The sequence below is a fragment of the Schistocerca gregaria genome, chromosome 2, assembly GCF_023897955.1.
Source record: "Schistocerca gregaria isolate iqSchGreg1 chromosome 2, iqSchGreg1.2, whole genome shotgun sequence".
NCBI lineage: Eukaryota > Metazoa > Arthropoda > Insecta > Orthoptera > Acrididae > Schistocerca > Schistocerca gregaria.
In genome coordinates, this window is record NC_064921.1 from 985,243,302 (window position 1) to 985,256,335 (window position 13,034).

The 13,034-nt window shown below is 41.5% G+C and overlaps 1 protein-coding gene across 1 annotated transcript in view; it reads right to left on the reverse strand.

The window, feature by feature from the left end:
* Positions 1-3,457: 3,457 nt before the first annotated feature.
* The window catches only part of LOC126335467 (leukocyte elastase inhibitor-like), a 39,782-nt gene continuing 30,205 nt past the window's right edge, over positions 3,458-13,034 (reverse strand). Inside the window, exons 7-8 of the mRNA XM_049998779.1 lie at positions 11,776-11,914; positions 3,458-3,851 (exon numbers count right to left, since the gene is read on the reverse strand). Of these exons, the coding sequence (XP_049854736.1) occupies positions 3,706-3,851; positions 11,776-11,914 (285 nt within the window). The 3' untranslated portion in view covers positions 3,458-3,705. The remainder of the gene's footprint in view (positions 3,852-11,775; positions 11,915-13,034) is intronic.

Sequence of the window (13,034 nt, forward strand, 5' to 3'; positions counted from 1 at the left end):
TTAGTGAAGTTCGGTGGCAGGAGGAACATGACTTCTGGTCAGGTGACTACAGTGACTACAGGGTTATAAACACAAAATCAAATAGGGGTAATGCAGGAGTAGGTTTAATAATGAATAGGAAAATAGGAATGCGGGTAAGCTACTACAAACAGCATAGTGAACGAATTATTGTGGCCAAGATTAATACGAAGCCCACACCTACTACAGTAGTACAAGTTTATATGCCAACTAGCTCTGCAGATGACGAAGAAATTGAAGAAATGTATGATCAAATAAAAGAAATTATTCAGATAGTGAAGGGAGATGAAATTTTAATAGTCATGGGTGACTGGAATTTTGCACAGAGAACAACTTAATCATAGGTAACACTTGGTTCAAGAATCATAAAAGAAGGCTGTATACATGGAAGAAGCCTGGAGATACTAAAAGGTATCAGATAGATTATATAATGGTAAGACAGAGATTTAGGAACCAGGTTTTAAATTTTAAGACATTTCCAGGGGCAGATGTGGACTCTGACCACAATCTATTGGTTATGACCTGTACATTAAAACTGAAGAAACTGCAAAAAGGTGGGAATTTAAGGAGATGGGACCTGGATAAACTAAAAGAACCAGAGCTTTGTACGGAGTTTCAGGGAGATCATAAGGGAGCAATTGACAGGAATGGGGGAAAGAAACCTTTGGAGATAAGAGAACCACTTGTATGAACATCAAGAACTCAGATGGAAACCCAGTTCTTAGCAAAGAAGGGAAGGCAGAAAGGTGGAAGGAGTATATAGAGGGTCTATACAAGGGCGATGTACTTGAGGACAATATTATGGAAATGGAAGAGGATGTAGATGAAATGGGAGATACGATACTGCGTGTAGAGTTTGACAGAGCACTGAAAGACCTGAGTCGAAACAAGGCCCCCGGAGTAGACAACATTCCATTGGAACTACTGACGGCCTTGGGAGAGCCAGTCCTGACAAAACTCTACCATCTGGTGAGCAAGATGTATGAGACAGGCGAAATACCCTCAGACTTCAAGAAGAATATAATAATTCCAATCCCCAAGAAAGCAGGTGTTGACAGATGTGAAAATTACCGAACTATCTGTGTAATAAGTCACAGCTGCAAAATGCTAACGCGAATTCTTTACAGACGAATAGAAAAACTAGTAGAAGCCGACCTTGGGGAAGATCAGTTTGGATTCCGTAGAAATGTTGGAACATGTGAGACAATACTGACATTACGACTTATCTTATAAGCTAGATGAAGGAAGGGAAAACCAATGTTTCTATCATTTGTGGACTTAGAGAAAGCTTTTGACAATGTTGAGTGGAATACTCTCTTTCAAATCCTGAAGGTGGCAGGGGTAAAATACAGGGAGCGAAAGGCTATTTGTACAGAAACCAGGTAGCAGTTATAAGAGTCGAGGGACATGAAAGGGAAGCAGTGGTTGGGAAGGGAGTGAGACAGGGTTGTAGCCTCTCCCCGATGTTATTCAATCTGTATATTGAGCAAGCAGTAAAGGAAACAAAAGAAAAATTTGGAGTAGGTATTAAAATCCATGGAGAAGGAATAAAAACTTTGAGGTTCGCCGATGACATGGTAATTCTGTCAGAGACAGCAAAGGACTTGGAAGAGCAGTTGCACGGAATGGTCAGTGTCTTGAAAGGAAGATATAAGATGAACATCAACAAAAGTAAATCGAGGAAAATGGAATGTAGTCGAATTAAGTCGGGTGATGCTGAGGGAATTAGATTAGGAAATGAGACACCTAAAGAAGTAAAGGAGTTTTGCTATTTGGGGAGCAAAATAACTGATGACGGTCGAAGTAGAGAGGATATAAAATGTTGACTGGCAATGGCAAGGAAAGCGTTTATGAAGAAAAAAAATTGTTAACACCGAGTATAGATTTAATTGTCAGGAAGTCATTTCCGAAAGTATTTGTAAGGAGTGTAGCCATGTATGGAAGTGAAACATAGACGATAAATAGTTTGGACAAGAAGTGAATAGGAGCTTTCGAAATGTGATGCTACAGAAGAATGCTGAAGATTAGATGGGTAGATCACATAACTAATGAGGAAGTATTGAATAGGATTGGGGAGAAAAGAAGTGTGTGGCACAACTAGACCAGAAGAAGGGATCGGTTGCTAGGACATGTTCTGAGATATCAAGGGATCACCAATTTAGTATTGGAGGGCAGCGTAGAAGGTAATAATCATAGAGGGAGACCAAGATATGACTACACTAAGCAGATTCAGGAGGATGTGGGTTGCAGTGGGTTCTGGGAGATGAAGCTTGCATAGGATAGAGTAGCATGGAGAGCTGCATCAAACCAGTCTCTGGACCGAAGACCACAACAACATTTAATAGCAAATTTTGGCCGTATAAAAATGTCTACAATACAATATACCTAAGCTGTGGAACTCAATGTAAAGAAAAGTTTCAGGAGTAAGAGCGCCAGAGAGCCAGTGCTGATGTCTCCCTCGGTAATGAAGGCAAGAGTTAATAAACATCAACGGGTTTCATAAGATTTGTAGACATAAAAACGGTGTTTGCGAATGTAATGTGACGCAACGTGGTTTAAGTTATTAAATGCTAGAAATAAGCTACGGCAAAAGATGGGAAAATACTCTATTCAAAAGAACCAAGCGACAGAATGTAACAGCAAGAGAGAATAATTCAGTTTAAGAAGGGTGTCTGATATGAGTACAGTCTCTTTCCCACAATTCAAACCGTAGATGAAAGGAATATAGCGCCAATAAAACAAAGATTCTGAGGTGTCATTAAAATTGATGGTGAAAGGACATCAGCGACAATAATCAGTGATTATTCTGCTATTTTCTTTGAAATAAGGAAGAAAGCAATGAAGTGAGACGAACGAAAAACGTATATTATTATTAAACCAAAGAAAGAAGAAAGTGAGTAGAAAAAAAGATAAGGGAAAATCCAAATTCAAAAGGAAGACAGTGTAGTAGATGAAAGGAATCCCGCTACCAAGTTAGGACAATAATATTTGGCGAGCGAAGAGGCCATGAAAAGCACACTTTCACAAGCGAAAAAGCAGCATTCGTAGCCTAAAGAAAACAGGGAGACAACATAATCGATGAGTCTGAGATAAGATATTACAAAAGGGTGCTGAAAATCAAGTCGCCATATAGGATAAGAAATGAGGTTCTCCGCAGGATGTGCGACCAAAGGAATATAGGGATAACACAAATCAAAAGAAGAAATACGATGTTGGGATTTGTGTTCGGACATCAGGAAATAACTACCATGGGAGGAAGAAGTCTTAGATATCATCAAACGTAAGGCAGTAAGGAAAGAAGGAAATCTGAATACATTCAGTTCATAATTAACGACTTTGGGTGTAAGTGATACTCTGACATGAAGTTGATGCAGGAGAGGAAATCGTGGTGGAGGCATCTGACTTGTGAGGAGGGGAAAAATGAACACAAAATACCCTGTGAACTTTAAAATCCAGATTTCATTTTAATAGTTCCTAAAATACTATTGTGAGAGACATTTTACAGTGTGATTATTCAATGATATATATATATATTATTCACATATTTTAGACCATATTTACTGCGTTCTGTACACCATTTCCTGTTCAGGAATAATTATACATTGTGGACAAACAAATTTGTTTTTAACACAATACATATTTTTCAAAATTAAAATAACTTTCACGGAAGTCTTCGACCATCAGAATTTATGAAGGAGGAGTTGAGTAGCGACCTGCAAACAGAACAGTGTGTGTCTGCTGGTCCAGTATCAGGAACACGAACGGATGATCTGCCTTGAAGATGACTGGTGGGTCAGGTAAAGGAAGGGTCAGAGAGAGGCCGATAATAGCAGCTGAAAATAAGAGAGAGAAATAGAATATAATAGACAGTACTAATTTATGTTTTAAGCTGTATTGTACAGTTATAAGAAACATTAAATAGCAATACGATAAAAATTCATTTTGAAATACGTTCTAATAATATAGTAGCGGCTGGAAACCACTGGGAACAATGTTAAGACTAAGTAAATCAAATGATTTTACTGCAATTTCATAACCACCAGTTCCGCAAGGTTTTGCAGTACACATTAAAAACAACAACGTACGAGGGGCTTTCACAAAAATACTTTTGTTTTCAGTCATTCACTAAATGTGCTAGATACTTAACCCAGTGCAGACAGAAGACAATCTACAATCCTCTTGTCATTTTCTAGTGAAGGCTGCAAATTTATTTCCACTTAAAGAAACCTAAATCTGGCTACGTGATTCGACTCCTCTACTTATAACAACAACAACAACAACAACAATAATAATAATGGCGTGTGACGAGAGCCTCCCGTCGGGTAGACCGTTCGCCTGGTGCAATTCTTTCGATTTGACGCCACTTCGGCGAGCTGCGCGTCGATGAAATGATGATGATTTGGACAACACAACACCCAGTCCCTGAGCGGAGAAAATTTCCGACCCTGCCGGGAATCGAACCCGGGCCCATAGGATTATCAGTCCGTCGCGCTGACCAGTCAGCTACCGGGGGCGGACTCTCCTCTAGTTAATTGGCAGAAACATTAAAGGGACGATTCACATGGTCAGTCACATCTTGTTTCTAAAATCAAAAGTATCAGTCGCGGCTCGCTGAAAACTGATCTGTGCAACTTCCACGTTTTGTTGGTAAGTGTGTTATTGATGAAGTTGTGTTCCTTCTCATATGACAAGAATACGCTGATGTGAAATGGCCGTGGTGCATCAGTCACAGTCAACGGCCGTGTCGAGGTAGACCCATCACGTCCCGTCACATCACTGAAGTCTGCTCCATCGGACGTGGTCAGTATTTGGAAGGGTGACCTTCCGGGCACGCCACAAGCTGTTGCCAATTTTCTCCTTTGTCTTTACGGCAGTGGGGACAGGAATGTTGGTGGCGTAAACTTGCTGATCACAAGTCTTTGTACCAATATCTTTTATTAAATTGCAACCTCTTCGCACTATCTCGTGACGTGAGGGTATGCCAGATACAATTCTGTCCTATCGACCAACCGACCTACATCCCTCAAATAACCATAACCTTTATAAAAACAGTGTTCATAGCATAGATGTTGCCCAAACACATTCTCATTACTTGTGTAGACATCAATTATCCAATATCAATTGAAATAATTACGATTTCGGAAGTGGCGAGTCAAACATGGCATTGTTCGAAATAATACTAGAAGGTCTTGTCTGGAAACAGTTCCAACTCGTTCGGAAGCTCATGCGTGTTGAAAATATATCTAGTCGGTACAGGTAAACTGACCTTTGATGCTGTCCACTTTGAAAGTGACAACAATAATAATGAAAAAGCTGTAGTAGCGTTGATCATTAAAGTACAAAGTGCAAATAGAACACTTAGAAACACTTGTATGTCCTGTAGGCTAAATTAACAGCCGTGCCATATCTCAATGAGCAAACTGAAACATTGACGAGACGTATTCGCAGTTGCGAATACGGACCCACACCAGCTGTATAAGAGAATGACGATAATGAAAATTTGTGCCGGAGCGGGATTCGAATCCAGATTTCCCGCTATACGCGAGCGGTTGCTTTAACCTAACCATCCGTATGTTTTATGCTGTCGTCCCTGCGCCACAACCTGTGCTCTTACACACATTATTTAATTCCCGTACAGGGAGAACATTTTACACTACTGACCATTAAATTGCTACACCACTAAGATAACGTGCTACAGACGAGAAATTTAACCGACAGGAAGAAGATGGTGTGATATGTAAATGATTAGCTTTTCAGAGCATTCACAAAAGGGTGGCGCCGGTGGCGACACCTACAACGTGCTGACATGAGGAAAGTTTCCAACCGATTTCTCGTACACAAACAGCAGTTGACCGGCGCTGCCTGGTGAAACGTTGTTGTGATGCCTCGTGTAGGAAGGAGAAATGCGTTCCATCACGTTTCCGGCTCTGATAAAGGTCGGATTGTAGCCTATCGCGATAGCGATTTATCGTATCGCGACATTGCTGCTCGCGTTGGACGAGATCCAATGACTGTTAGCAGGATATGGAATCGGTGGGTTCAGGAGGGTAATACGGAACGCCGTGCTGGATTCCAACGGCCTCGTACCACTTGCATTAGAGATGACAGGCAGCTTATACGCATGGCTGTAACGGATCGTGCAGCCACGTCTCGATCCTTGAGTCAACAGATGGGGACGTTTGCAAGACAACAACCATCTGCACGAACAGTTCGACGACGTTTGCAGCAGCATGGACTATCAGCTCGGAGACCATGGCTGCGGTTACCCTTGATGCTTCATCACAGACAGGAGCCCCTGCGATGGTGTACTCAACGACGAACCTGAGTGTACGAATGTCAAAACGTCATTTTTCGGATGAATTACGTTCTGTTTACAGGATCATGATGGTCCTATCCGTGTTTGGCGACATCGCGGTGAACGCACATTGGAAGCGTGTATTCGTCATCGCCATACTGGCGTATTACCCGGCATGATGGTATGGGGTACCATTGGTTACAAATCTCCGTCACCTCTTGTTCGCATTGACGGCACTTTGAACAGTGGACGTTACATTTCACACGTGTTACGACTCGTGGTTTTACCTTTCATTCGATCCCTGCGAAACCCTACATTTCAGCATGATAATGCACGACCGCATGTTGCAAGTCCTGTACGGGCCTCTCTGGATACCGAAAATGTTCGACTGCTGTCCTGGCCAGCATATTCTCCAGATCTCTCACCAACTGAAAACGTCTGGTCAATGGTGGCCGAGCAACTGGCTCGTCACAAAACGCCAGTCACTACTCTTGATGAAGTGAGGTATCAAGTTGAAGCTGCATGGGCAGCTGTATCGATACACGCCATCCAAGACTTGTTTGACTCAATGCCCAGGCGTATCAAGGCCGTAATTACGGCCAGAAGTGGTTGTTCTGGGTACTAACATCTCAGGATCTATGCACCGAAATTGCGTGAAAATGTAATCACATGTCAGTTCTAGTATAATATATTTGTCCAATGAATACCCGTGTATCATCTGAATTTCTTCTTGGTGTAGAAATTTCAATGGCCAGTAGTGTAAGTGAAAATCGCTACCTGCTGTTGGCAGATAAATACGCCATTGCAGTGCCTGTGTCATTCGATGTTCCATGCTGGCATGTTTACCCCAGGGTAAGTGCATGTAGAGGTACTGTGATTAGAAGAATAGTTGGTCAACCATTGTACACACATGTGGCTAGTAGGAGTGTTCGAGAAGGAAGGGGCCCTATATGGCAAACAGTGTTTGTAAAACAACTGATTCAGAGCATGTGTAAAAGTGCAGGACTGTACAATGAGTGAAGTTTAATGAAAGTAGTTGTATGGAAAACGCAATGCGGAAGCCGTAGAAGACTGTCAGTCTGTTGCAGATTATCTGAGCTGAAACGTAATGAATTATCTTAAATAAAATTAATTACTCCGTGCCGACCACCGAACATAGGTCATGTTAAACCCAACTCTCTCTTTTCTCACTTGACATTTCGTGTATCGTGTATAAGGCAGTTAGGTAGATGCACTATTCTTGGCAGGGCCAACGAACCATGTTAACTTGGATGCATAGTCATCAATATACGTAGAAATGGCTTTAGAGTTGTCAGAGGAAAATGTGTCGGGACGTCTAGTGCTCATTTCGTTAATCAAAGATGCTGCAGACAACAATAATTAGTACCTCAGACTTTTAGAAAGAAATTTTACTATCAAGACAAACTTGCTCAAATAGCCAATCAGATCTCTCTAAGATTTCAGTGTGATGCAAAGTCTTCAGCCCTGAGACTGGTTTGATGCAGCTCTCCATGCTACTCTGTCCTGTGCAAGCTTCTTTATCTCCCAGTACTTACTGCAACCTACATCCTTCTGTATCTGCTTAGTGTATTCATCTCTTGGCCTCCCTCTACGATTTTTACCCTCCACGCTTCCCTTCAATACTAAACTGGTGATCCCTTGACGCCTCAGACCCTGTCCTACTAATCGGTCCCTTCTTGTCAGGTTTTGACACAAACTTCTCTTCTCCCCAATTCTATTCAATACTTCCTCATTAGTTATGTGATCCACCCATCTAATCTTCAGCGTTCTTCTGTAGCACCACATTTCGAAAGCTTCTATTCTCTTCTTGTCCAAACTAGTTATCGTCCTTGTTTCACTTCGATACATGGCTACACTCCATACAAATACTTTCAGAAACAACTTCCTGACACTTAAATCTATACTCGATGTTAACAAATTTCTCTTCTTCAGAAACGTTTTCCTGCCATTGCCAGTCTACATTTTATACCCTCTCTACTTCGACCATCATCAGTTTTTTTCAGAATGAGGCTGTGGCTAAGCCATGTCTCCACAGTATCCTCTCTTTCAGGAGTGCTAATTCTGCAAGTTTCGCATGAGAGCTTCTCTAAAGTTTGGAAGATAGGAGATACTGGCAGAAGTGAAGCTGTGAGGATCGGGCGTGAGTCGTGCTTCGGTAGCTCAGATGGTTAGCCGGCACGGTAGCTCAGCGTGTTCGGTCAGAGGGTTACGTACCCTCTGTAATAAAAGAACTAAGTTAATCGATCATCAACGAACTAAATCGTATGTCTTACGACGTCCGCCCCGAGCAGATACAACGAAAAAAAAAAAGACTGTAGAGCACTTGCCCGCGAAAGGCAAAGGTCCCGAGTTCGAGTCTCGGTGGGGCACACAGTTGTAATCTGCCAGGAAGTTTCATCAGTTATTTTGCTCCCCAAATAGCAAAACTCTTTTACTTTGTATCTAATTTACAGAAATATAAAATTGTGCTCTTCAACAAGGTGGGGTCTGTTCGATCATGGGATGCTGGACAACTGCCATCAGTTTCCAATGGAGATCGCTCACAATAATTGTGCGACTCATCCTACAATATTGATACACTGTATGTGACCCATTCCGAACAGGGCAAGGAACACTGAACTTAACCAAAGAGGTAAAGCACGCCTGGTCACACTTGTGCTTTGTATCACGTGTGAGCGTCACGGAAATGCAGGTAAAGGTGAATTGTCCGACACCTTCAGACGTACGCCAATCAACCCGTGAAAGGCTCCTTACGAAGTTCCACGAACCAGCACTAAGTTAACAATCTAGAAATGCACTTCAGTCCTTTAAATATGGACTCCCCCTATAGATCACGATACTAGAAACAACAATTTCTGCGAGCACAGAGCTGTATAAGCAGTCATTGTTCCTATGATCCATACACGATTGGAACGGGATAAAACTCTAAATCGTGATACAACGCCAAGTACCATCTATAATGAACTTCACAGTGGTCTGCAGAATATGTCTGTAGATGTAAATGCAATATAAACCTCAGCCAAGTGTCCTAGACACACAGAAATGAAAATGCCCTACTTATTGCTTCCGCGAAATGAAGCAGTTCAAGAGCCAACCAGACTGTATTCCACACCTTAGGAGACCACCTGTCTTCTGCTCTGTAGGCTTTAAACAATACAGAGTTGCAGCGTGTCATTACCAATTTTTATTTTGGGCTAATGCTCGGATCTTCATATTGATGCGTCTAGTTAGCACCTCACTGTGCAAACGGTGTTGAATCTGTGTGCCCCTGATTGGAAAACACCTACCTTGTGCTTCTGTACCTCAAGGGATGGTCATAAATAGTAAAAAATTTTAATTACTTAGGATAAAATGAAGGAACCACTTTAAGCAAAAAACTGACGAAGTGAGAGTGAAATTTGCCTATCAGTTTTCTAGTACGACAAGGATGACCGAGTCATGCTGAAAAGGTAACACGATACACAGATATATTGGCACTTTTCACGATTTTTGTTAGTCAGTACCTAGTTCCACTAAAACGTTTCCAATCATTGTAACATATTTGTTTCTGTCGACTCGTTTTGAATAAAATACGAACTCGCTGCCCACTGTTGTTGGAAGTTCAGACGTTCGAGGCAAACACACTGCGCCAGACTTTCCTTGCGACTTGTCCATTCTCGTAGTAAGTAGTCAGTCGCCATGTAGGCAAATATGTTTGCAGCTTTCATAATTGTCCGTATAAAACGCATAAATCACAGAACGAAATCTCCACGTAGGGAAATAAATTCGTAGCTTAACATAGTAATCGTAATTAATTTGTCCTTGTGTAAGTAGGCTGTTTAGGTTTTTATGTTTGTGACGCCACGCAGCGCTCTGTATGAAAATCGCTGACTGCGCTGTGTGCAATCTGTGGCTGGTTGGACGCATTGTTGGGTTAATCGCTAGTGTAGTTTTGGATGTGTACAGCGCATAGCGTTGGGCAGTTAGAGGTGAGCCGCCAGCAGTGGTGGATGTGGGGAGAGAGATGGCAGAGTTTCGAGACGATCTGGACCTGTGTCCGTCAGAAAAACGAAATTTTTTAAGACTGGATGTCATGAACTGATTATATATATTACGACTTTTGAACACTATTATGGTAAATACAATGTTTGTTCTCTTTTTTCTAACTATGCCTATCAGTAGGTGGTGCCTTCATTAGTTAGAATCCTTTATTTAGCTGGCTGTATTGCAGTAGTTCGAGTAACGAAGATTTTTGTGAGGTAAGTGATTCATGAAAGGCATAGGTTATTGTTAGTCAGCGCCATTGTTTTGTAGGGATTATTTAAAGTCAGATTGCGTTGCGCTAAAAATGTTGTGTGTCAGTTTAGTGATGATCAGAATAAGTAGACAGAGAAATGTTTGTGCACGTTCAGTTTTGCTCAGCTGTTTGTAAATCAAAGTGGGCGTTTCATAGTTGGTAAGAAAGTGTAAGCAATAAATGTTTTAGAATAGGATGATACTGCACTGCCTGTGTGATTCCGAATTACGACACTAAGTTCCTTTGGACGTGCACATGTCCAAAGGAACTTTGCATCGTAATTCGGGAGAACACAGCCACTGCAGTATCTCATTTATCCGTTGGCCCCGAGGAAGCAACTTTCAAGTAAAATGTCTCACTATACGGGAATATACATAATAGATGTAGGAGTACACGTTGTAGACGCGTGGTTGACGACATATGGAAGCTGACGTGTGGCCCTGAGTCGTGCACGGACAGCCGAATCGTAAGGCGGCTGCTCGCGATTATCGGAAAATCCGGGTTCGAGTACCGGTCCGGCACATATTTTCACCGTCGTCATTCCATTCTACAGATTACGGTTGTCCATATTCGTAATTGCGAATTCATTTGTGTCTCTCCGAATACTATCCAAGTGTGGTGTGTTCGAGTCGCCTTATCAGAAGTGATATGAAGTCTGACAACGAGGAAATTATCATTCTATCTCGTCCGGATTATGCCATTGATACCATCACCGAAGATATCGATGTTGTGGAGTCAAAGATGTTTCGGGGACCGGCAACTTCGAAGCGATGGCGTTCCGAGTGTTTCACCTGGTCCCATCGGCTGGAGCCAAACTGCCTCTGAAAGCACTGGTCGGGAGCTCAACTGTGTCATATCGTTGTCAGTCATATCCTCTTGTTACGTTATTTAACTCGAATTTCTGCTTCTCGATTCAAGCGAGGATTGCTACACGAATTATTTGCTGCTGTGTTGAGAACGACTTTGCAGGGACTTCTTTCCGGTATTACACTTCCACAATCAAATTTGCTCGTTCGGGTTTTTTTAGAGCTGTAACTTGTTCCGTATTTGTTTAATTATTGGTTATTAGGCTGTGCAATGTGGTACAGAGGAACCACGCGTGTGTGTATAAAAGGAACACTCCCCGTGAGTTTGCGTCGTTGGAGTTAATTCCTAAATTACTTACCAGTAGCTGCTGCTGCTTCTGTGCCTTCTTCGTTGACTTCTATGAAAGCCTTGTGCAAAACTTTGGAAATTGCTAGTGGCTCATCACTAATACCAGTCAAATTTGCCCTGCTGGCATCGAACACGTCAGTGATACCAAGCTGAAAATTAAATTAGGCAGACATTAGTAGCGAATTCCGAATCGAGTGTAACAGTTCTAAAATACTACACGTCTTGTGTAATTACGAGTAAATAAAGAAGCACTGAATTGGTTAGGCGTTATTCTATCTCTAATGCTCCATGCCAGTCAGCACCAATATAAATAGACAACTAAAAACCGCAATTATTTTGTAAAATGACTCGCCAAAGCAATCAAGTTCTCACAATCATTTAACTATACCCCATATTCTTATTGAAGTACTTCTCACAGGCACACAAAAAATTACTCGCATTACTAAGATGACCAGGATCACAGAGTATTAGGGCAGGATCTTTCTCTGACCTTGAAACATTCCACGTTCCTTCAGAACCTATCAGGTTAGTGTCCGTGGACTAGCCCCTAACTGTATATGTATTCTTGCACTCCTCTGGAAACTAAATAGTGCCGTGCTATTTTTTAGCACTGAATAAGTGGATTACTGAATTTAAAATGATCCGCGTTAAATCCGTTCAAATCTGACTTCACAGACGAAGAGATTGACGGAGTTCATAATTCAGTGTAGGACATCGCAGGTTATAGGCCCATCAGATAGTTATCTATTCATTGCATCAGTTATGGTTTATGATCTAATGAGTGCGATTTAATTAAAATGAGAAAAATGTGTTCTGCGTGTATCACAGTTTTTTCATTCAACCTCTCCGACTTTCGTTATATGATATGTGCAAAGAATTTTTTACATAGCTGTTTTTTTTTGTGTCAGGTATCTGCTACTTCTTGTATTAGTATGTGAGGCGACTGAGAGGTTGGATTACAACTTACGCTATTAATAATGGAACTGATTAGGCACAGAGTTTATGGATGTAAAGCAGTAAATTATGTAAAAAATATGAGAAGGTCTGTAAAGTGCATGTGTGTCAGTCTGACACTGAATATCACATATGATCCTCAAAGTTTCTAAGTCACACAGCGTTTTGGTTATATGACAAGGAAGTTTTATCTCCTTCGCCAACGAATTTAAAGCGAAGAGATGGCGACTTAACCGGGAAGTTACATTTCAGATACATTTGAACAAGTTGGTAGCTAGTAACTACATATTCGTAATTATGTGGCCAACGTTTGTT